This window comes from Egretta garzetta, unplaced genomic scaffold (assembly GCF_000687185.1).
Source record: "Egretta garzetta isolate BGI_Z169 unplaced genomic scaffold, ASM68718v1 scaffold651, whole genome shotgun sequence".
In the NCBI taxonomy this organism is placed as follows: domain Eukaryota; kingdom Metazoa; phylum Chordata; class Aves; order Pelecaniformes; family Ardeidae; genus Egretta; species Egretta garzetta.
Genome location: NW_009258491.1, coordinates 174,542 through 199,783, shown reverse-complemented (window position 1 = coordinate 199,783; position 25,242 = coordinate 174,542). Strand labels below are relative to the sequence as shown.

The 25,242-nt window shown below is 40.6% G+C and overlaps 1 protein-coding gene across 1 annotated transcript; it reads right to left on the bottom strand.

The window, feature by feature from the left end:
* Positions 1-6,292: 6,292 nt before the first annotated feature.
* On the bottom strand, positions 6,293-24,025 carry UACA (uveal autoantigen with coiled-coil domains and ankyrin repeats). Its single transcript, XM_035900992.1, has 20 exons — positions 24,011-24,025; positions 23,758-23,793; positions 23,403-23,536; positions 22,814-22,902; positions 21,592-21,656; positions 20,580-20,637; positions 19,998-20,068; positions 19,785-19,891; positions 18,688-18,869; positions 18,194-18,231; positions 17,695-17,781; positions 16,436-16,543; positions 15,145-15,177; positions 14,561-14,659; positions 14,322-14,358; positions 13,368-13,420; positions 9,249-11,939; positions 8,057-8,209; positions 7,102-7,167; positions 6,293-6,364 (listed from the first exon to the last, which is right to left on the bottom strand). Exons 1-20 carry the CDS (start codon positions 24,023-24,025, stop codon positions 6,293-6,295), a joined length of 4,194 nt encoding a protein of 1,397 aa, XP_035756885.1.
* Between the last annotated feature and the right edge of the window lie 1,217 nt (positions 24,026-25,242).

Sequence of the window (25,242 nt, the reverse complement as noted above, 5' to 3'; positions counted from 1 at the left end):
TGTTGGAGCAGGGAGCGCCGTGCCTCGTCGGGCAGCACAGCCACTCGAGAACACATCCCCAAGTCATTCCGTTTGCCAGCTTTGTGCCTCAACCAGCACCCAGCACGATGCACTGATTCGGTTTGTAGCTATGTTGAACACATGCCACTCTAGTGTTAGAAAGTATTTCTGCGTACATCGTTTCAGCATCCTCTGAGCAGAAGCAGATATTCTGGAGCAATTTTCCCTTCAGATTTGGAATCCAAAAGGCAAAGGTGTATGCACTCCCCTGTCGTACTGAAAGGAATCAAGGACTTCAGTATTTCTTCATCTATTCCCGGATAAAGCTCCGCTAAGAACATCCATGTTTTTCCAGCTTTACCACACTAGGAGCGATGTTGCATTTGCTCACCAGACAAGCCAACACCACATCCTGCTCCAAGAGATGCAGGCTGCCAACTTCTTAAAGACAACTTGACAGGTCTCTCGGAAGCTCCTAACCCAACCAGTACCAACCGAAATCAGCACCTTCGCGGGTTCCTCTGGGCTGTGAGTGCAGGGAAGCCGTCCCAGCAGGAAAGGCCCGCTGCAGCTTAATTCATTCTGCAGTTCAAATTAAGACTTTTCAGAATGTGATGCAACTCGCAGGAGTCCACCCACAGACAGCGCCCTCCCCGCTGTAGCTTTCAAGCCTGCAGGGCAACGTTCTCTCTGATTTTAGGCCATGCACTGGTAGCTTTAATATCATACCTCACCACCCATTCTGCCATTTCCAGTAGGTTCCTGTAACAGCTCACCAGCTGGAACATATTCCAGTTTCATAATTTCGAGTCAGGCCCATAAATACTTAATGGGTATTTCTCAACCCATCCTTTTAAAAACCTGTCCATTATTCTTGCTTGCAGCAAGTGCTCCTTTTAAGTCCTTGGCCTCCTATACACACACAAAAGAAAAAACATCTTTGGCTGTTTCCCTGAAGCCCCAGCCATTTTCATGTTCTGGAAGGGTTTTTATTCTGGTATCCCACAACTGGCACTTTCCCCCAGCTTCTCTTCCGACTTTTTCCTAGCGCATCTCTCATTGACACAAATATTGCCTACCTTGCCTCTCCCATCCTTGCTTCCCTCAAAAAATCCTTCACTACTACTTCCAGAGGGATTTGTGAGTCAGAGTACATCTGCATGGTCAGCAAATCACCTTTTTTCATAGCCATGATGTTTACAGACAACTTTTTTTTTTAAAAAAAGGCACACGTATTCCTGCCCATCAAGCCCCTCTGAGCTTGAAGACAAGAGTCACTTGTCCCACATCATGACCAGGTCACCCTACAGCTTTACCTGGTCTATACTCGTTTGAAACTTCATCAATACCTCACAAGACCTGAACTCCAGCATGCAGTATGGCAAGACAAGACGGGTGCCTGTGCACCCGAAATAATTCTTATACTGCACCTGACCCTCAAGATATGATGGACCTTCAGAAAGATTCCATCCTACTTTGGAACATCCCCATTAGATTATAAAACTCTAACCTGACACCCTGCTGAGAAGTTTTAGTTTTCTCCACTGTACTCTAAGAGCATATAAGCAAAAACCCCAACATTTAATGAAGTGTAAAACTAATTATTATGAAATAAAACTAGCTGTTCACAAAGCGGAAAACCATCACATTTTCATGTCCTATTTTCCTTTAAAATGTATTCCCTTCCCATCATCTAGCACACTTTGCAAATGTAAAAATAAATATTCTTCACAGTGGAGTGCTGGCTTGTAGGCTACAAGTGCAACAGTAAAAAGCTTCACAATTTAATGGCCCTTAAATGCTCGACATCTTTTTCACCTAATGTAAAATCCATCTGATCTAATAGCTGTGACTGAACTACATGTATGTTTTTTCTATTAAAAGTTAATTTTCTGAGTTGGCAGAGCAATACAAGCATTAGATTAAAAAAGCAGTAATCTCTATAAACTTTCCAGGATTCAGAGGCATTTCCAAGTCAGCTACTCAAAACAAAAAAAGAAGTCACATCCTCGCTTTAAAAAGTGTGTTACATAATGGGAACATCGTGCCAACAATCAATTATAAGCTGCGTTACCTTATTAAGGCTGCTTTACTCTTTCAGGAACTGATCACAAAATGCCTCTTGGGAAGCACCCCCCAAACCTCTTAGACACATTCCATTTACATTTGACATTTTTGTGACCTCCCACTTCTTCCCGTCATTTATCAGCAATGTTTGTCCACGAACACGTAACTACTGAACGCTGCCTTTGCTAGGCAGGTGATAACCTCATGGTTGGTTTTACCAGACACGTGGATTATGACTGCCATGGGAACTTCACCGATACATGGGCACAGTCCAGATTTTACCGTCACCTGCATGAGTCAATCGAGCCAAAACGACCCCAAACTTACATACAGCATTGCCAAGGGCATTGGCTTGAGCGTGGAAACATCCCCATGGTGTACAGCATTTAAACAATCCACACCTATTAAAACTCCAAGCGTTAAGCTCACTTTCTTGTGCACTACGATTTTATATTATCACCAACAGCAAGGCAACAAAAGAGTCCAATCTGCCATGTTTTACACAAAATACCGAATTACAGCGTTCCCAGGGAAATTCAGATTTAGTTTCCCATTTCTATGGCATTCTTTATCTTGCATCTGTTTCTAAAGCAACACTTCCTTCCTAGGTAAGTACTTGAAAGTCCAGGTAGGACTTTCTTCCCGAGTACAATCCTGCTGTTAAGAACAGTGTTATGCAAAAGGCAAAGTAAGTGCAATTAAAACTCCACAACCGCCTACTGCCACCAAGCTAGCAAAAGCTTTGTGGCCCTGCTCCTCCAGAAGGAAGCCACTTGCTGATGTGCCACTGAAAGGTTACTACAGAAGAGGCTGGACAAGGCTCTGAGCAGCCTGATCTGGTTAACAGTGTCCCTGCTCCCTGCCTCTAGGGGTCCCTTCCAACCTAAAACATTCTCTGATTCTGTACAAATGGGCTTGGTGGGTTTGCCTCCGTGCCCCCACCCCAAGAAGCAGCAACTTCTCAATTATCTCCTTTTTAGTATCATATTAGCAGGAAATACAGGGGAGCATTAAGGAAACTTTTTTTAAAAAAAGAAAAAAAGACACCCACACAACTTCCCAACCCCAGCTACCAATTCACATTTCATAGAAAAATGCTAATTTTAATTATTCCTTCCAAAAAATGTACTGCAATGGATGAAGCCAGTAATCGTATTCATGCTTTAAGTAACATGACTTTGGGTTGAAGTTGCAAAAGCAATCTTGATCTCAGCACTTCCAGGTAGCTGTTGTGGTATGGGTCAAGAAGTGGAATAACAGTGCACATTTTCACCTAGCAGCTTGCTTTTGAGGATGTTTCAAGCTGGTGTTGAAGTGGCACGCTGATCTCCCCCGCCTGCCCTCCTTAAAACCAAGATGGCAAAAGTAAAACACTCTAGTAGAAAGAAATTACTTTGTCTACTAAAAAATAAAAGAGGATGTAAATGTAATTGAAAAAGCTTTTAAGTAATTAGCCTCACTCTGCAGAAAAAGCATGGTTGGAGACCAAAATACCCAGCTAGCACACCTGAGGAAATATCAAGCTATCAGAAAATTATCACTGAAAAGCACTTCACGATGCCCTATAGATTAGCGGGCTCAGGAAAGCTGACAGAACAGTTACTGGCAAGAGGAAGTTTTAGACATACAAGACCTTGAAACAGTTCTAATGCAAGTTTCCTCTTCAGAAAAAACTCAAACACATACACACTCATATACTTTTTTCCAGGGTTGAATTAGAGATTTACAAGAACCCTACAGACTCGGAATGCAAGCAACGCCCTCAAAGGTCCAAGGCAGAAGCCATTTCTCCAGTCGTCGTTTAAGACCAGTAAAGTTTCACTTGCATTGCTCGTACCCTCACAACTTAACAACCTTTCTCATTTTCATGTCCCATGGACTGGATGAGATAATGTAAGCCACCAAAAATTAAGCTAATGGTGAAATTAGAGAGCGCTTTGCTTTCAAGTTACACCAAATGAATGGCTTTTGGTAGTGCCAAGAAATTATTCTGCAGAGATTGTTTCACGTGAAGTCAGGCAGCAGCGTGAGGTACCCAGCGAATACTCCTCCATTCCAAGCAGTAGCAAAGCTCCAGCAGCTCAGCCCCACACCTAACGGCCAACACGAGAGACAGCTCGCCCTGTTCGGTGTGGAAGTGGCCAGAGCCGACTTACTCCAGAGAACCAACTGGTAGAAGCTTTGAGGCTCAATCAATGCCAACAAAATTTTACCAATCATGAACTCTGGAAATAGACAGAAAAACTCAATAATCCTGGCAGACATCTACCACACAAATGTGCCCTGGTATTCGAGAGCATTCAAGCGAGTTCCATCTCCTTCCCAGACTATTTTGCCAAACTATTCACTTTTTTTTACCTTTTACAGAATTGACCACTACAATAAAAAAAGAAGAAAACATTTTATTGATAATGTAATATGGGAGAAGTTTAGAAAAACATACATAGAACTCCCTCAGTAAGGAAACGTACAATATCAAAATACGCCAGAGTTAGTATATCAAAACAAATTCTCTCTAATAAGAGTTTCAAGTAATGCAATCATAAAAGAATTTGGCTAAAGAGTAACATGTATACATATACTGAGATGTTTTCTGTAATAGTCCTCTAAGAAATTAAAGGAAAGCAGCAGTAGATCTGTTTAACTACAGACACATATTTAGTAAATATATTAAGTATATTTATATAATAAAAACTGCCCCGCACATTCGTCACTAAGCCTGCATCCTCCTCTATGTGGCAGCCATCTCTTCAATGCTACAACAAGACTACCCAAAAATGGACCAAAAAAACCCTGAAACAAACATAATACTATGAAAAAAAAAAACAAAAAACAAAGAAAAAAAAAAAAAAAAAAGAGCCCCAAGCCTGCGAGGTACAGCTCGTTGGGAAGCCCAGCGACCACAAAGCAGAGAATTCGCTCTGACTCAAGCCCTTATTTTTCAGGGACATGGAAGAGGTTTGTCTCTTCCGCATCAGGGCACCGGGTTTTTACTTGCTAGTTGCAAGGAAAAGCTTTCCACCAAGCAGGCTGAAGTTAACATGGGTACTGACAGCACTGACACCCTTTGCTCTTAAAAGAGCCACGTGCATTACAGGCTCATTTTTCAATTCCTTCCTTTGAATAGTCCCAAATTTCATGTTTTCTTTCGTAAAACTCACTTATGGGAACATCACCCTTCAGTTAAAAAATGAAGCCGTGTCTTGTTTAATAGGTAGATTCCTAGCAAATAAAAATTCTCGTTTCATGAATCCTTACTATTTGCATCTTTCCCCATAAATAAGATTATAGTACATAATTTACAGTTAAGAGGAAAATACCTTAAAGTTCCATCAGATAGTGTTTGAAAATCCAATACCTGAATTATCTAGCGTACAGCTTAATGAGCTGCTCAGTCTATACCGATACTAGGCTTAATGAAGAATGAAATTATACAGAAGTAGGACTGTTGCATTTAGATCAAAATGCTGCTCTACAAACCATGACACTCCAGTCCTACTATTTCAGCCTACGGTAATCAAAATTACAAAGCATTCATGAAAAAAATCTCAGGGGAAGAAGAGGCAAACATAAAAGTTAGTGTTTTGATGGAAAACCTGATTTTTAAGTCTTGCAAAGAGCAAAGGCACTACATCTTAAGCTTATATTTAAATAAAGCCTGTAACTTGGCCAGCCAAGTTACACCATAGACCTAAATACCTTCCATCTACCTTTGCAGCTAATTTACTAAGCACGTTGTAGTATGTCTTGATCAGCTTATATGACAAAATAGCCACTTTCTCTTAATCATTAAAGGAGATATACAGCTACAATATTTAGCCAAGCCCATTTGAACATAGTTTATTTTCAACTGTGTCATGAGAGTTCGTTATAGGAGAAACTGGAGTTACTGGGTATAGGCCTTGCTTTAATAAGTGGTCAATCAGACATTAAGATTATTTAACTACTATGTCATCATTTTGACAGTCAGCTTGTATACCAATTTTAAAAGACGTTCTACATCCTTTATTAATCTAATGAAAGAAGTGTCAGATCTGAAATTTAGTAGCCCTATTTTACTGTTTTACAAGAAAATACTTCAGCTTTGTATGTTGTTTCGTATTTGGAGGTTCTAATCGCAGCTATCTTATCATACTTATATAAATCTCATGAAGGTTATCACTACCGTAAATCACAGCACTCCTACAAGATGCAGCAGCCTTCAAGAGCAATGGCACCAAACACATCAGCAAACAAGTCCCTGTCTCATTCGAATGATCTGTAGTAAAGCAGCTTGGACATCTTCATCCATGTGACCCTAGAGCAAGCAGACACTCAGTTAAAAGAAAAATTAAAAATTCCATAAAGTATCAACCATCCAGTACTAACTAACATTAGGAGACTCTTCAGAATTACCCAAAAATCATTGCTGTATTTTCAGCAGTCTTGGGGAAAATATGAAATACTTTAGGAATCCTGGTTTGGTTTTGGTTTTTTTTTTTTTCCCCCCCCTCAGAAGAGAAAGAAGGGTCTGCCACTCTGACACAACAGTTTCCTTCATGAAAATACAGTGTGGGAAAAATGACTGTTCCTATCCTCCAGACTCCACAGCCTGCTGCTGTGGTCGTGCTCCCTCTTCTGCACGCTTAAATGTCTGAAGTCATAAGACTCGAATTAGTTGACCAGCTCTTTGTTTAGCGAGAGCCACTGGATAAGCCTCTGCATTAAGTTTCCAACTTCTGCTCTACTTTTCTCCAGCATTACCTGGGATGATGCAGGATTAACAGCACGCTCATGTCACCAGGCACCATCGCCCTTCAAAGCGGGTTACTGTTCTATATAGTTACATGTACACAACAAAACTACGGCTGCGGTGTATGCTTACTTTTTTTTGGCTCAGTCCATTCCAGATCAAAACTCTCAACACGGAAACAGGCACCTGATGCTAGTTTCAAGTTTATTCATGGTCTTTCACAATGGCAGTTAGAAACAAGTCTCGAGAATCTCTACACTGAGATGACACAGTAAACCAATCTGAACTTGGGACTATCATACCTGTACAGCACTAAGAAGATGTGTCCGATAAACTGAAACTACCTCTTGGTGCTGCCTTTTAGCATCCTATAAAAAGAAGATAAGAAGAGGAGGTGAAGTCATCACATTTTTAACATCTACTCTTGCCTATTTCCAACTTTGTGGGCTTGGTTTGTGCACTTACAGACTAGCCAAAGCAGAATTTCAAGGTTAAAGTTAGCTATATCCCCTCCATTAGGGAAGAAAAAAGTCACTCCTTCACTTTTTTTATTGCTTACCTGCAGCAAAGCAATTTTACTGAAAGGCTATCAGCAACAGGCTGATCCAGGGTGTCAGCCCAGGTAAAACTTGTTTCATCCACAGCATTAGCTACTTGTTTAGAACTACCCAATTTAAGAACACTTTGCCTTATAAGGGTCAACCTTGCAAATCCTATTAAAGATGTATCCTGCTTCTGGGCAGATCTACAAATAACTAACTTTGCTCACATACATAGCTTTAATTGTGAGCTTTACTGAAGTCGCAGGGGCCACAAACGTGTTTGTACACAAAACCACAGTACTTCCCTTAAGGTGTTCCCCTCTACTGTTAGTACTTAAGCAATAGACTTCATACGGTTTGCAGAAAAGGGAACATAAAGTCAAAGAAATTAAGAAAGGACCACCTCACTTTCTTTCAAAGTGAGAAAAATACACGGCTGGGGGGTTTTGCAAAAAAATATTAATGTGGAACTCACATACAGAAATGGTCGTGGCATGAACTATAGTGGCATACCTCGTAAGCTAAGTTCTCTTTAAATTGTTTGTGTGCTTTTCATCTGGAAAAGCTCCCAAAAATTAAAAAAATAAAAAAGATGAACACCCTACTTTTGAAGTCTAAGCCTGCAGTCAACCCCAGTGCTCCAGTGACCTCCTTTATGCAAGAAGCTGTAAGCAATGCCATTGCATTTCAGACAACACCTTGCATGATTACTTACAGCTAGCTGTTGTTGCAGTGTCTTCACTTGGTTCTGGAGCGTTTCAACCTGCTGGTTCTGCCTTTTTGAGGGAATCCCAGTGGTGTATGTAAGCTGAGACAAGCCATTAAGAGCTTGTTTTAACCGCTCTACATCATTAAGCAGCTCTGTAATCTTTAAAAAAAGCACACAAAAACCTCATTAAGGATTTCTCAGTTACCGAAAACTAATCATCTTTAACATTTTTTAAAGTCTGATGAAGATCAGCGAGCATTGAAGGGTCTTTGTCCCAGCTTGCCATCGCATCTGCTAAGAGACCTCACAAAGATAAAGGACTTCATTGCCATGACACGCTATCACTGGTTCACATTCTGCTTCCTAGCATTGAAATCTGTAAGGTGCAGAGGTGTAGACCCCGGAGGTCAGACAGCAACATAAATGACTTATGCTCTAAAGACATTCCAGGTCTAATCTCTAAAGAGGACAATGAACAGTCAGAAGGCAAGCCAGAGACGCTAAATAAATGCAGCTCTAAGCTACATGCACATAGAACTGACCTGAAGAAGTACAAACAGCATTCATTTGATATAAATACAAAGCACAGCTCTCAAAACAACAAAGTGCCTAACATCTATGTCAAATATCTTCCAGATTCAGAGTTAGTACTGTTTCCTACTCCTAGATTTTACTGTTTACTAAGTAAGAAAGTGTTTTCACATTAACAATCTGCTAAAGTGAACCAGACATGTTTGAGATCAATAATAAGCCCATTTATGCATTTCAACAGCTAATTGGTCACAAAATCATCATCTTCCTTACATCAGGCTAACAACGTCTCTCACACGGAAAGTGCTGAAGTAGTTTATCAGCACATGGAAACCATGCCAGGAATATTTTTCTGCATTTAAAAGTAAGCTAAAAACATTCAAGTAACCAAATTGATGGAAAAATGAGCTCATACCCCAGAAGTCTGAAACTCAGCTTCAAAGCTTTAGAGTTTAAAAACAAATGATGCCTGAAACATAGGAGGAATTAGAAAAACTTAGTATAATGCTGCCAAAACCAGGACTTCACCTTAGCAGATCCGGGCCAGTCCTGGGTACCTAAGGCTCAGCACACAACGTCAAGCTGGAATACCCAAGTAGCTGTATTTGTAGTCTCATCCCTTCATGCTGAACTGAAAGGGTCAGGAGCATTAACTGAGACATCCTACCTTGTTATCCTTGGCTTCCACCTGCTTCGCCGATTCCTGTATTCTCTTCTGCAAGTCAATGATCGTTGTCAATGATTTATCACACCTTTCTTTCTGGTCTTTAATTTCTTGCTCAATACTGCAACTCCGTAACTGGAGCAACTCCTTTTCATCCTTTAAAGCAAGCTCACTCTTTTTAGCTTGCAAAGCCTCCTCGCATGCTTCCTCATACTTTTTATTCATATTGGACAAGTTTTCAGCTATGCTATTAATCTGGGCCTCCAGAGTACTTTTCATGGATTTGTATTCTGATATGTCAATCACTTCTTTGCTCTCCAGGTCTGTTAGAGCTTGCTGAGTAAGCTGAATCTCCGACTGCAACTTCAAGATCTCCTCACTTTTAAGTTGGTTTTCTTCTTCCTTTTCTTTCAAGCTGTTTTTGGTTGCTACAATTTCTTGTTCCAGCATTTCCTTCATTTGTGTATATTCAACCAAAGGTATTGAAGATGTTTTTAGATCTGACAATTCCCGCTGTAGTTCTCCTACTTTTAGTGTTTCTTTGTCGTAACATTCCTTCTTACTTCTGAGGGCTTCCTTTAGATCCTCTACAGTGTGACCAAGAGCCTTCTTCAAGGCTTCAATCTGTTCCACTGGAAGATGCTGAGCCTGCATGATTATGGGCTGCTGGGTACTCTCTTGCAGCTCATCTGTCCCTTCTTTTCGGCCTGTGTATTTCTGCAGCAGTTCTCTCAACTGCTTATTCAACTCCTCCATTTTGTTTGCAAACATTTTTTCCATTTCACGGGACTTCTCAGTAAGGATATAGTTCTGCTGCAAGTCATTTTGGATGGACAAAATGCCATTCTTGAGCTTTTCATTCTCCTGTTTGCACTTCTTGTTCTCCTCCTCACTTTCTCTGCACTTGTGCACCTGGTCCTGCAACTGTGCTTTTAATTCTTTCACAGTGGCTTCATAGCTTTGTTCTCGGTCTTCGAAGGAGGCAACCGGGGCATATTTTGATTTAATGCACTCTTGAATTGTGTCAAGTTCCTTCTTTTGGGCTTCAATTTCTGCGTGCAACTGCGAAATTTCTTCTTGACCCCTCTTATACTCAGCCATGATCGCAACATTGCTCTCCTGAAGGTCTTGCACGCTTTTATTTAAAGCAGTCACTGTGGTTTCGTGATCTTTTAGGCTTATGTACTCAGTTTGCAACTGATTCTGTAAGAGTTTCACCTTATTTTTCAAAGTTCCATTTTCTTCATTTACCCCCATGAATTCTTGCTTTAGCTCTTCAGTTTTTGCCTTCAGGTCTGACAGCTCCCTGTTAGTCTTTTCTAGTGTGTTAGTCAAGGCTGTTTTCATCTCCTGATGTGTTGTACCCAACACATACTGATCCCTGAGAGTCTCTCTTACGGCTGTGTTTTCAGAGACTAGTTTGCACACTTTTGCTTGTTCATCGTCGTATTTTTTCTGAAGCTCAGCAAGCTGCTTTTCAAGTTCAACGGCATTAGATTTTAAAGCTTCCACTTCTTTTTTGTGCTGCTCCGGAGACAGGTACGCAGCTTGGAAACGGCTGATGTTCTCACTCAAATTGTTCTTCTCTGCCAGCAACTTTTCGGCTTCTGCTTTGCTTTCATTGTACTTCTTTGTTATTTCAAAAAGCTTCTTGGTCAGGTCGCCGACAGTCAGATCATTTGTTTTCTTCAATTCTTCGTGAATTTTTAAAGGCACATTCTGGCTTTTAATTTCAGTTTTTAGCATTTGGATTTGCTGCTTAAGCATCTTGTTATCGATCTGCAAGCTTTCCAATTCCTTCTGCAGAGACTGATTCTTCTGTGATAATTCAGAAATTGTCTTCCCAAGCTCCTCATTTTTTTTCTCAAGCCCACTCCTCATTTCTTCATGGTCTTCTGGCTTTACATGCTGAACAAGTTTAGCTTTCTGGCTCTCGGATTCCCTCTTTAAAAGCACAATCTCTGCCTGCAGTTTTTCACGCTCTCCTTCCATCTCCACCAACTTCCTTGCTTTCTCATTCATTTCGTTTGATAACAAACTCTTCATGTTTTCAAATTTCTCTGAACTTACAGAGTGGGCTAACTTTGCTGCTGTTTCTTTGAGCTGCCCTTCTAACTCCATGACATTTCTTCCCCTTTTATCTCGCTCCATCTCCAACTTCACAAGTTCCTTCTGCAACCTTTTATTTTCCTCCACCAGCCTTCCTTCATCTCTCTTGAATTCTGCCACCAGCAATTCATTCTGCTTAATCTGGTTCCTTAGCTTTCCCACTTCAGCAGAGGCTCCCTCATACTTCGTTTTCATTTCTTTCAACTGATCCTTCAGCTCCTCTGTTAGCTTACTGTTTCCCAAAGCAGCTTCATTAGTCAGGTGATCTTTCAGAGCAAGAAAGTGGGTCTGCATTTGTTTAACTTTGCCTTCAGAGTCAAACATTCTTTTCTGTACATCTCTTAAAGCATCTTCCAGTTGTTTTATCTGTCCATCAGATTCTGCCTTGGTTCTTTCGCACTCTGATGCCAAAGCTTTGCATTCAGATACCTTGTGAGACAGTTCTCTCTGCAATTTGCTGATTTCTTCTTTTGCTGCACCGTAGCAGGTCCTCATGTTGTCAAGTTCTTTCTTTAAAGTTTCCTTCTCTGAACTGGATGATTGGTTAGGCAGGGAGAGCTCCAGGGGTCTCAGCATAGACCTAGACTGAAGATAAATTGGGACAAATCTGATACCTGTTTACAAGTTCGACAACTCACACACATATGAGCTGTCATATACATAACTGTCTTAAGCCTGTGTTAATATGAGCATTAAAATTTGTCTGAGATTTTTTTTCTCAGAAACACATTAATCTATTCTTGCACATAATACAAGCCATGTGTATTTCAGCTTTTAACAGTAAAAATCTTGAACACAGCTCTACATTACTGTTTCTCAGTCAGACCCCACTGACACTAAAGTGCAAGTATAGTATATTAATTTTGTTTCCTTTGTTAATCATATTTAATAACACATCTGCTAGAAGAAATTTTATTAAGAGATTTCCCCTGTCCCTCAAGCATGCAAAAATAATTTGAAAAGGAATCAGAATGGAGTAGGTCATGGTTAGCAGAACCTTCTCTCTGAAAAGACTGAGGAAAACAGTCATTTAATTCACTGTCCAGTAAAGGCTGTCTCAAAAAAACAATGCTGCTCTCCTGCCACGTGGTCTTCGCTACATGCTGGGATGCTATTGCACAGCACAGGCTTGCTCCAACGATCTCATTCATCTTCCAAGGACCAGAGAGCAGTATGGAGCTTCCAGACACGACTACCTTAAAGCTATTTAATTCTTAACTGGGACATAGTTTGGGTTTTGGTTCTTTTGGTTTTTGCCCCCCCCCCCCCCCCCCCCCCCCCCCCTTTTTTTTTTTTTTTAAGAATTGCACATCAACTCATTTTAAAATTCAACAAAGAATGAAAAATCCTAAGACCATTTGGATAGCCTTACATAAAACATGCCAGAAGAGCCTGGATTGTTCTGTGTTACCAGCAGAACATATAAAATACATGTAGCAGTGAAATCTGGCAAGAAAGCATAGGATACTAAGATTTATTTCTAGCCACCGCTCACTTCTGGAATCATTACAGGTGAAATACTCAAGTGTAAGTATAGTTTGTCACTTAGGACTGATCCCTATCATGTATGACTTGCTGTAAGAGCCTGATGGGCCTTCTTAATATCTGAATTATGGTTTTAAAAGGTAGCTTAAAAAGCTAGCTATCGGCAAAGTTGGCAGGTAATTATTATATAGCTGGCAGGAAAATAAAGTCTGAGCTTTAGCTGAATTTAAAAGAGGAAAAAATTACGGAGGTGAACAACCAGCTGCCCTGACTGTTCATCCAGCAGTCTGCTGATTCAGTTTTAACAACACTTATAAGAGACTGTTCAGTGTTGGACGTTTTCACAGCATTTAGAGCTATGTCACATATGTAACTCTGGAGGGCACCAGTGGTTAAAAATAAACATAGCAAAGCAGTATCGCAGGCAACCTTGTATTCAGAAGCAATGCTTAACATACATGTATTTATATTCAGCTTTCCCAAGCATAACTATCTTGGAATTCTCTCAAGTGGCAAAATATTTATTACCTGTGATTCCACAGCAAACGCTTGGCCTTGCTTAAGTAATAAATCTTCTTTTCCTAGATTTGCAAAGCAAACAGTATTTAGTATCTGTGCAAAAACAGTAACACAATCCCAAGAACCTTCCTAATTTTATTCTGTTCAATGGGACTGCACTAGGCTGCAGGCTGGTGTTTAAGTTCTTGGTATTAAAACAACAACTCCTTAATTAAGTCTCATGGGAAGTCTGGACAAACTCCTACTAACAAAAAAAATCCCCCCTACTATGCCAGGCTAGGTGTCGTTCTGCAAAACAGCCATGAGAGCCACCCCAAGCGAGCTGCATGTCTGCACAAGAACACACCAGGGAAAAGCACCCTCTTGCACCCCAATAAGTGATCCTTCCTGACAGGCAGCCAAACAGCGCTCTCAACAGCTCCCGACAGATTAAGTAACATCTTCGGGTATGCAAGTGCAAGACAAGCCTGTAACCAAGGTGGATGCAAAAGACTTCAGTTTCTGGAACTTGAACTCTTTCCAACAGAAGTGTAAGCTGAGGTCTTGTGTTTTAAAGTTGCTTTCAAGCCTGCCTACGCTCAAGCTTTCACGATGACCATAGTTTTCTTGTCGTGAGCTACACACGAGTGTTGCTTATGATAGGAAGAACAGAAAGTGGAAGACTCAATCTGGAGCGCCGATCTTGCTCAGCTTGTTTCTCACGTCATTAGAAGATGCAGCAGAGCCACAATGCCCATTTCACAGACCAAATCACTCAGACTGATCAATAGTGCCCTAGCACTCGGGTACAAACACAACTGGGGCCAGCTGACTGTTTTCCGAGGCATGGAGTGTGGACACACACACATTACGCTTGGCTACAGTTGAGCCCAACAACAGGAAGAGATGACAAAAAAAACCCTTTTGTCTCTGTATTCTAAGACTGCAGCATGCATGGCAAGTTCAAGAATTAAATATACTTACTATTACCAAAGTTACTTCCACATCCCACAAAGTCAGCCTAAAAGCAAACAGCAAGAAAGACAAAAATGAAGCTGAAAATTCACTTCAGATTTTTACTATATGCTAAGCTAGGGACTAAAGGGCAGGGAAAGCTTTTACAGTGAGATAACCATTTAAGACTTTCAACAATTTAGCACTGCTTAAGTATTTACTACTGTAAGTATCAACTGCTACATTACATTTCAAATCAATTAACGTACTTCATAATATTTGAGTTTAGCTTTGAGAGCTTCAATAGTTCTTAAGCTTTCTTCCTGCTGTTTTTCCTTGGTAGATAGGATTTTCTTCAGCTCATCTTTCTGAAAGAGAAAGAGTGCCCGATAGCCAAAGCCACAAGAATGGCCCGATTTATAAGCAACTTTTAAAAAAGTTTAGGGAGAACTTCAACCAAGATCAGCACTGAAAGAATGCCTCAATTTTTGATTCTGAAGTTCTTCCACACCACTGCTTATCTACAACACGAGTCTTGAAGAATGAGTCAAGGGAATATGCACCAACATAATCTCCTATTGTTTGTTTGCATTTATTGGTCTTGCATTACGGAAAGTCACTACAGAGATATTTGTAATATTAAGTCCATTTTAAAGGTACCATAGGGATTACATCCATTATTTGTGGATAACAGAAATGCTGTGCTGCTGCATAAACTGAGTGCGTATCAGTAGATATTTTATTTAGCATTTACAGACAGCTCTTTTCTCTAATTTTAAATCCCATTACTTAAACGCGACAGTCACTTCCCCTACTTCACAGTTCTATTACGCTTTAAGGTGATGCATCGTACCTCATTTTCAAGATCATCTGCAAACATTTGCTCCTGCAAAAATAACAAAGAAATTCCCCCACAAATCATTTTTTCAGTAATGTTTAAGGGGCTTATACACAGTTCATTAGTTGACGAGTCTACCCCAGTTTCTAATGCTACATCCCCTTCCATTTACCATCCAGCCGCTGGCAAGAGAAATAAAAATCAACAGAAGTTAGGGATGTCTGACAGAGCCATGGTCTTGCTGTGTATACTAGGAACCGGAATATCTTTTCAATTATCTAGATCATATGCTACTGAGGTGGAAGAGTACAGTTTTTGAACAGAAGTTTGCTGATTTGGGAAAGTAAGTATTAAGGAGTTTATAGGTTTTGTTTGTTTTATAAAGGCAATGCTTAAGGACAAAAGTTCAGACAAGCCAATGATTGCAAGAAGAAATATTCTATCCACGTGCAACATTTTGGGGAAACTGCATACACTTCTCAAATGCACCTCTGCAAAAATACAGTGAAGGAACAAATGTGAGCCTCCACCAAGCAAAAAAAAAAAAAATCCTGCTTTAATTTTCTTCTTCAGTTGTACTGGTCATTTAGGCCTCTAAGAAGAGGGAACATTTTTAAAAACAGGGTTTTAAATCTGGGTGAGAAATTCCCTATTAAAACCCTTTGTTTCTGTTTTTGCCAATTGAAGATTCTTCTCCATGTTCCCACTTAAACTAACAGCTGGAAAATAAGCAGTGGCTGTGATAAACTACTGACACACAACACCGACATTTAGTTGTACAGATGAAGTTTCCTCTCCAAACTACAACATACCAGAGCACCTCATGGTTCACGTTACGTTGCAAAGGATAGCCATAAATGCTATTGCTCAGATTTACAAGTATCAGTGAGTGACGCTGTAACATGTCTCCTCACATTCTGAATGTGAATTGAGGGTGCCCGAGCCCTGGCCCAGGCTGCCCAGGGGGGCTGTGGAGTCTCCTTCTCTGGAGATCTTCAACCCCCGCCTGGCCGCTGTCCTGTGCCCCCTGCTCTGGGTGAGCCTGCTTGGGCAGGGGGGTGGCACTGGGTGAGCTCCGGAGGGCCCTGCCAACCCTGGCCATGCTGGGATTCTGTGAATACTGTTACAAGACCAAAGGTTTTTGCAGCAGAAGAAAATGACAGTGACACAGAAATAATTCACAGGGAAGCAGTGAAGACCACATCCTAATTACATGTGCTTTCTTTTTTACTTCTACCAGCCTTCACTGTCAGCACCAGGTGGTTATTACAGCTGCCAAGTCACAGTATTCCAACTCCAGGTTTACCTCATTCAGTTGTAGTTGTAGCCCACTGATTCGATCCAGCAGCATCCTTTGCTCTTCTTGCACTTCTCTCATTCGATCTTTCAGATCTTGATTTTCTAACTCCAACTCCTTAAAAAGTAAGTTAAAAAAAATTTAAAACCCCAAACCCACCACACTACACACAGACTGGGAAAACTAAAGAATCTGAACCAACAATTTGAGCAGTTGTTAAAGACACCGAGCCTTGCTTAACAAGTCCTCTAATGATCTTCTGGCCTTACTCCAGGTCCATTTCATTCTGAAGGTTTACACAAAGCACAGGCTCCAGAGTTTGAGCTAACTAGAACTGAAAAGCTTGAAATCTCATCTAAGTGTACACACAGGTACATTCAATGCTGACAGCACGCAAGAGGCTGCTTACCTGCTGTCTGTTACCAAGTAAAAATAACTCATATTAAAACATTTCCTGAAACCCGACCACTGCAGCCAAAGGCAGAATGAAAAAGCCTCACCAGCATGAAGCACAGCAACCTTTAAATGTGCTGCTAATTGCTCCAGCAGCCACAAGAATCACCCTGGTAACGTATAATAAATCAAACACAGGAAAGTGATAGGCCTTTGCGCCGTCCATCAGTTCAGCGCTCACAGGCAAACAAAGCATGTTTAACTCTGGCCTGATAATTGCCACCTTAACCGTGGTGAACTACTTCAGCTCAGACCAGAAGAGCTGTATTTAGAGATCTTTATCCTTTTATTACAAAGCATTTCAGAATAAAGGCCGCAATTTCTCAGTTGTTTGTTTCCCATAGCTTAAAACAGTGTTTACCTTTTTGAAAATCGTAATGACATAGTAATGAGATGAGAAAATACTGGTTAATAGAGCAATTATGACACAGGTTATCTTCAGTAAGACACTTAAGCACATATCTCTTAATAATGTTAAAAAAAAGGTAAGTCTTCCTGGGTTGTGACCCTATGATTTTACTGCAGGCAAAAGTATTAGACAGAAGGTTAAGAGATAGGAAAAGTTAAGACATGAAGAGACTTGCAACTATTTATTACACAAACATGTTTGGGGTTTTTTTTCTCCTGGAAAAGTTTACAGCTTATCTGCATAATTGCCACATTACACAGTCATGCAATGAAGTTTGAAGTAAACAGCAATATATGACCTTTCCTAATAGAATCACTAACGCTTACTTGCAAGCACATCTTGTCTTTAGCATGTCTGGTTCATTATGCGTATGGGAACACGCCAGTCAGAAATCCTTCTCGCTTACCTGAGCACTATGCTCCTTCTGATACAGCTTGGCATTCACCTCCTCCTGCGCATGCAGCCGATTCCAATTCTGTGACATATTAGTAATCTGTTATTGCAACAGTAAAATACTCGATTAAATTGCTGTTATGTTCTGCAGACATCCCTTTCTGCGGACAGTGGGTTGCTCTCAGCCTCTATTTCGGCTTCCACTGGGGGGCAATACTACCAACAGTCACATTTTGACCGACTGCGTCTCAGCAAGAGGTCATTCCTGATCTCATCCAGACAGTAAATGGGATGCTCGTCAAAATTCTAATCCCGAATATGCACACCATCGGGTATTTTTCAAATAGAAATAGACACACCATCTGGTACAGAGGGAACCTTCTCAGCTACAGATGAAGTTAAGAATTCAAAAAGTACCGAGCTGGTTTTGCACAATAGCACGATCTTCACCACCCTCTCAACAATACCAGCGATATGCTGCCTTAGGAGGTCGGTGCTATAAGCAGCCTTACCTTTCGTTCAGGCTGCCCTTTCTTCATGGTATCTCTCGCTAAAAAAGCACCAGAAAAATAGGAAGTTAAAAAAATGCATTTCATTTGGACACATGCAACACCTTCAGCTAATTCTATCAAGTTTCGCTCTCGGGAGGACGTTTCAAGAAATAGGTTCACCACCACCACCCCAGTTAATCAGCTCTGGAAAGATTCACAAGTACAAAGTCTTTCTATAAATAAGGCTAAATAACTCCTATGATCAATCCTGCAATGCCAGGTTCAGCAACGTTAATACTCTGAGGCATCAGAGCCTGCATTAACCTTAAAAGCTTTATTAAAAGCAAGCAAAACTAAAAGCCTTCTTCCCCCTCCCAAACAGGCAGTTCATCACCTTTTTGTTCAAAAGGCTACAGCTGCCCTCCAAAAAACACTTCCCGAAGACACAGCAGTGGGAAGATACACAATTCAAATGAAAGAATAACAGCAAACTGTTATAGCCATGTTCTTCTTACCTTTGCTGGAATCCTCAACGGCAGCTTTTATTAAAGCCAAAATGTCAATATTGTCACCAATTCTGGCATAGTAAGCACAGTCATGACCAAGGCCATCAGTCAAACTAACATCCGCACCATTTTTGAGCAAAACTTCTACTGCATCCTTGCAGCCGTATTCACAGCCTAACATTAAGGCAGTCCTGAGGATGGGGAAAAAGATTGCATTCAGAGACTCGGGGATCTCACACTTTAGTGGAGCGATCACTTACGTGTACGAAGGATTATTTCTGTATGTCTAATCATGGAAACTCGAGTCAAGGAATCTTTCCTCTACCAGGAGAGGAAACTAAGCTTTAAAGAGTCATTTAGTCAATGTTTAAATATTTGTTAAAAAGCAAACAAAACCACGATAATGGCAGTATTTTCATTAAACCCACTGCCTTTGAGAGAGCCACCCTGTGCTTTGAAGCTTCCTGTGACTTTTGGCTTCCTCTCTATTTAGATACAAGTCTCAATAGACACAACACACACAAGACAAGAAGTTTAGACAAAGTTGAGGGGAGCAAGTGCTTGGGACCCTGGCGATGCCTTCCAAACACTTGCCAGCTTCAGAACATGCAATGCAAGTACCCACGCCTTGTCCCCCAGCAGCCTCATGTCCATTGGCCACCAGGCAGTCATCCTCCAAGAAATAACTGGCAGAAGTAGCAGCTACAAATAGAAAACCCTTCCCCTGACGGCCTTCCATGAATGTAGAAGCAAACACTTCAAGGCCTTTAGGTCCTTTTGGAGCTCCAATGGGACTCAAGCGCTTCTTGACAGAGTACCACTTTTGTCATGATCCATTTTGCATATTGATCCCAAGGAGTGCAAGATGCAGTTTGGACAAACCCTTAAAGCAAACCAGCTGCAGTTTCTCTGCTGGCAGTAACAAGAAAGCAATAAAAAAGGCCACAGTTATCTGCGTTATTGAATTGGCACATCTGCTTCTGAATCAAATCCCAGGTTCTTTTCCACTGAATTTAGCATATTTATTCTGTAGCCTGAAAGCCAAGGGACAGCTTTCTACCCTTTAAATGTCAGCAGGCATTCTGACAAGCCTCTGCATGCGTTACCTGTTTTGTTTGTCCCTGGCATTAACATCCGCTCCTCTGTCTATCAGAAGCTGACAAACTGTGGGACGACACATCTGAGTGGCCAGCACTAGCGGTGTCCTCCCGTCCTGAAGAGAGGGAGGGGGAATGAAATAAGAAAGGGGAGAGAAAGCCGCAAAAGCACAAGAACTCCAGAAGGGTTTGTACAGGAGACAGCTATAACCAGCAACTTACTCCATCTTTTGAATTCACTGAGGCCCCATGGTCACACAGTAGTTGTATGCTTGAGGAACAGTCTGACATAGCTTTCAAGAGAAGAAAGAGCAAGTTATACAGCTGAAAACAGCCTGAGTGAAACCTCAAACACCTCCTTGGGTGTATTTGTTTTGCAAAAATTCATGCAACTAAGGTAAAGCATGACAAGGCTCTGTGACTTGGTTCTCACGCAACCATCTCAAAAGCACATGAAAGAAATCAAATGCTACTGTTCAAGACACCACATGGCATAACAAGGCTTCAGACAATCCAAAGTAAAGGTATCTTAACCTACTAACACCATTGCTCTGAAGCACTGCTCGTCATACTGGCTTAAGACTTTACTGGACAATTTATGAGCATCAGAAGATACCTTCAGACCTACAACCTCGCTAAGGCGAAGTTTCTTATTGAGGACAAACGTCGTGACAACATAAAACATCATCTCCTCCTACAGTCACCAAAATTAAAGAGAGAAAAATTCTGCCCATCTGAAAATTAGTCCATTAATTAAGTCTATTTCATACTACAGTTACCAGAAGAGCAAAATCTCCTTTCTACCTGCATCATGAAGAGCAGTTCTTCCTTGAAGATCCACATTCTCCGTTGGACAATTGTACTGTTAAAATAAGTGACCACGGTTATCAGTTAGGATTCAGACTGCACTTACAAAACATGAAGTGTTTTGAGGTTTGAATTGAAGCAATAAAAAGTGATTTAAGAAAAAGTTTGCAGTTTAAAAGTATACTGATAGCCATGAAAGCACGAGCTATGAGCACATGCACTTCAGTGTTCTGAACACATTGATCATAAGTCGTAGACGTAAGTTACGACCATGCAAAGAGCACGCACAATTCATCACAGGCTTTTCACAAACACGTTCAAATGCGCATTCACTATGGCTCAGATTCTCTGTTACTTGTCATTACTCCTTCGCTACCAGTACCACTACTCATTCTGGCACGCCACAGAAAGCGTGCCATTTAGATGTGCGTGAAGACATGCATCAAATAAACAGAAGATGAAATGAACTCATTGAAAGTTTGGGGGGGGGAAAAAAAATAAAAAAATCAAATGAGCATAAACTGACCAGGAATAAATGAAGTAAAAAATAAGTATCGCACAAACCTAAGCACCCAATATCGTTTCATTAATGAATGATTATGGATACAAGTGCCCATCTTTTGCAGAAAACACTCCTATTGAGCAGATCTTTCAGTGCTGCTCTTCTGAAATGCAAATGTATTCATAGAAGGAGCACTAGTCTTTAAAAGACACTCAACTCCATTTTCATTGAGGTAGAAACTACAAATGGATTTGATTGCCTATGTGAAGAGAGGAAAAGATGTTTATTTTCTTTATTTTAGCACTCTTTCAGCCACAACTCATTATTTAATATGAACAGGTCTTTCCCCCAGGACCATTTTATTTTTTAAAAGAATGTAATTGTTTAAAAAAAAAAAAAGGCAGAGAGATAAGTGGCATATCCCACTTTCAAACCAGTATATTTAAGAGCACCTTTTTTCTTCAAGAATAAAAACCGTAACAACAGACAAGTTGTATTTTTCAGTACCTGTAACAGCTTCTGCAAACATAAAGCATGTCCATATTTTGCAGCTAGGTGCAATGCGTTTCTACCTAAAAAGAGAGATCGACATCCATTCAGGATCTATTTTGAACATGCATTTACAAACACCACACAAACTCAACACACCTATGCTGTTTCTCAAAGTCTATTACTAATCACATAACGCTAATTCGTAAGAAGTTAACTTGTTATTCACTAAAGCATTAGCACAGTTCATTTCATCTCAACAGCAGTCTTCTGCTTCCTCCGTAATTCCATACACTTCATTATCTTGCATTTCATACATCACATGGGCAGTACACATATGTCTTTGAACTGCTAGATTGATTTCACAGCAAGAGACAGTTCAGATCAACAGCCACATCGGTTTAGATACAATGGTCCCTTCCCCCCCTTAACTCCGCTAGTACTATAACCAAGCCATCTCTCCTATATACTTCACTATTTGCTAAACAGACTTTTCTTATTTTAGACAAACTGCAACCAAGGATTCAAGTTCATGAACAGCAAAGTTAACCTCAAAATACTGTGAACAACTCCACATAAGCATTTTACAAAAAGTCTGTCATATGGAAGGAGGCTGGATTATTTCTGTAGTGAAGCTGAAGACAAGGCAATGTTTGTTAAGTACATTAAATTACGAGGTAAACAATCTGAGGCAAAAATCAGCACCCGTTTTTAGTTACCTCTTTTATAATACTTTCACATCAACTCTGATCTCTCACATGCAAACCAAGAGGCATGCAGAGGCCCTCTGAAGGTTTGAAGGCTCAGTACGGGTGCACCAACACCTACCTACCTTTTAATTCTCATCCTCCTTGTGTACAGTACTTTACAAGCCTCAGTGAAATACACTTGGTATTTAAATGAACACAAATTCATTTAAAACGGTTCTTATACTGGTTTTCTCAATCAGAAATACTGATCTCACCAGTGAAACTGGAGCAGACTTTATATAGTTATAGCAGCACAAAGCCAAAGTTCACAGGTTCTGCTGCATCTCAGGGACATGCATGAACTTCTGTTAGTGGCCACAACTGGTTTCCTCCAAGTTCAGCAGCAAGTCACAGATAATTCTTTTGCCAGCCACACAGAAGTGCACGGAAAGGAAGAATACCTATCCTATAGTCTAGCTTAATCCCACTCCAAAATAAAAACCAAGCTGAGAACTTTTGCAAGTTGCAGGTGGACATTTGAGGGAGCCTACCTGCAGCATCAGTGGCTGTGATATCAGCTCCGTGAACAAGGATGGTGTTCAAGCAATCCAGGTTTCCCTTTGATGCTACAACATGGAATCTAAAAATTGAAAATACCTTGCTTAAGCACAACTGTTTTATAGACAAAACAGGTAATATTAACCAGGAAAGTCAAAGCAAACAGCTGCATACTGAAAGCATTATACAGTACAAATGCAGCTCTGGACAGCATCCAAATGCAGTTCGGAGTTTTGCAGATTTTACATTAAGGAACAAAGTGACTTTTTGGAGAAATAGTAATTATTTACCTTGAATCAGTGAACCAGGTAAAAAAACAATACACTTTCCATTTCTCTTTAACATTCAAACCTGGCAAGAGCAAGTATTTACATACTGATCTTCACTCTGAAGTGAAGATTGTTTATGAGAATTTGACATTCTAGCTACCTGGTATTCGAGTTTAGATGAGGCTAGAATCTAACATGATGCACTACGTAGATTTACGTATTAAAAAGCTTTTAGAGCAGCAGCAAGATTTAGGAATCAAGTCACTTTCAGCAGCTTCCCAACACCATTATTGGAGTAGTGGAAGTGACTTACGCAGATCTCCCTTCCACATCCAGTTTAGTAGCACTGACTCCTTTTTTGGCAAGGATTGATGAAACCTTTTCCACATCGCCCCTTTCAGCTGCTTTCATTAACCTGTCATCATACTTGTTCCAGTCTGTGTTCAGCTGAATAAGAGAGAATTAGAAAAGCAGGTGAGTTTATGGTACAGTATTGGTCTACTAAAGCAACCTGAATAGAAGGCAGAATCATATGCAATTGGCAGGGTGGTAAAACAAAAAAAAAAAAAAAATAATAATCTTGGTTTACAGATGGAGTTGTACCTGTTAAGATGTTTACGTGTAACAACACTGCAGCATTCCAATCGGGCTGTTAGCATTGAATGTACGCTGCTCCCAGACAGTCTGGTTAAGTCACTTTGGTCCTAAATGAGACCTTTAGGACCAAACCTCTTTGGTTTTCATCTTTCTGCTTTGTTCTAACAGGACTAAAACTAAAGCCATAGTTCCTTATCCTCATTCTCAAATGAGGAGTTTTCAGACAGCTGCTCATATTAGGTTGGCTTTAGACATCTCCTGCTGGCCCCCCTTTGCCTGCCACGTGAGGCTGCCCAGACAGCTAGCTTTTCACTGCTTCTTTACTTTCTCTTCTCTCATCGTGGACACTTTAATCCTGACCAAAAAGTAAGTCTCTCCCCCCACAGGGGCTGATAAACAAACACAAAAAAACCTGCTACAGGGGGCTGTGATGAACTGAGGACTTCACACAACGAAGGAAGGGCTAGCATGGATACTGGTACACATACACACTTCATAGACAAGCAACTTGTAGTATCTCAAGAACATCACAGCATGCCTAGAAGGGACTTCAGAAGTCCAAGAGGGAACCCCACACAAGACCAGCTGTAGCTCTGCATTGCTGTCCTGGCACTCATCTAACTCTCAGAAGCTCCTCCAAGGGCGAGTGTCCAAGCGGATCTGCAGTTCAGTCCTTCGTTAATCGTATCAGAACATTTCTCCTAATGCCTAGTTATCACATCTTAATCTCTTCACTACGCACATTAAGAACTCCCCCCCTTTCTCTGCAGCACCTATATCTGCAAAGCTCATCTCAGTCTCATGCCCTGTAGGGAAGGCACATCAAGTGTCCTCTCACATGAACAAGGCAATTAACTCGATTAATGTATGAAAACCCAAGAGTTTCTTGTTCATCTCATTTGGATTAGATGATCGTTGTAGGCCCCTTCCAACTGAAATAGTCTATTCTCTCTTTATTGTCAATCATTTAATTTGTAACTGTCTAAATAAAACCGTCAAGTGTTTCATTTTTACATAAATATCTGTCCATGTCTCAGAAATTACAAATTAATAAAGAAGATGCAACACAAATGAACAAATAAGTGAGGAATGACAAGTAACAGGACCCCAAACAGTACTGCTAACAACTTCCAATTTAAGTAATCCTCTCCAGTATAAGCTTTTCAGTATTCCTAAAGAAATTGTTTCACAAGGAAGTGAGCAGGTAAGACACAGCTGCTGGAATTTTCACCTCTATCGACCATTATATAGTAAAGGTGCTCAACAGGGTGAGATTAAGCTTGGAGAGATATTTGAAGAGGACAATTACGAGATGCGATCAACAGCAGACTTCAGTTTTCATGAATTCAGCAGTCAGCAACACATGAAATATGTACTAAATTTAGCCCTCTCTAAACCAAGTTCACATTTATCAAGAACAGCTGAGCTTCGCAGCTTTACTGGAAGATACACTGTTTTTCACGTCCAATGTGTAACTAAAACTGATGAAAAATCAGCAGAAAAGAAAAAAAGCAGAGTATTTTCACCTCATCAACTCATACAAGTTGCTTTTCCTC

Coding starts and splice junctions, on each gene's coding strand:
- UACA (XM_035900992.1), bottom strand. Junction 20,069..20,579: donor AACTGCTCTTCATGATGCAG/GTAGAAAGGAGA, acceptor TTCTCTTGAAAG/CTATGTCAGACTGTTCCTCA. Junction 6,365..7,101: donor ATCTTCTTAGTGCTGTACAG/GTATGATAGTCC, acceptor TGCTTGCTCTAG/GGTCACATGGATGAAGATGT.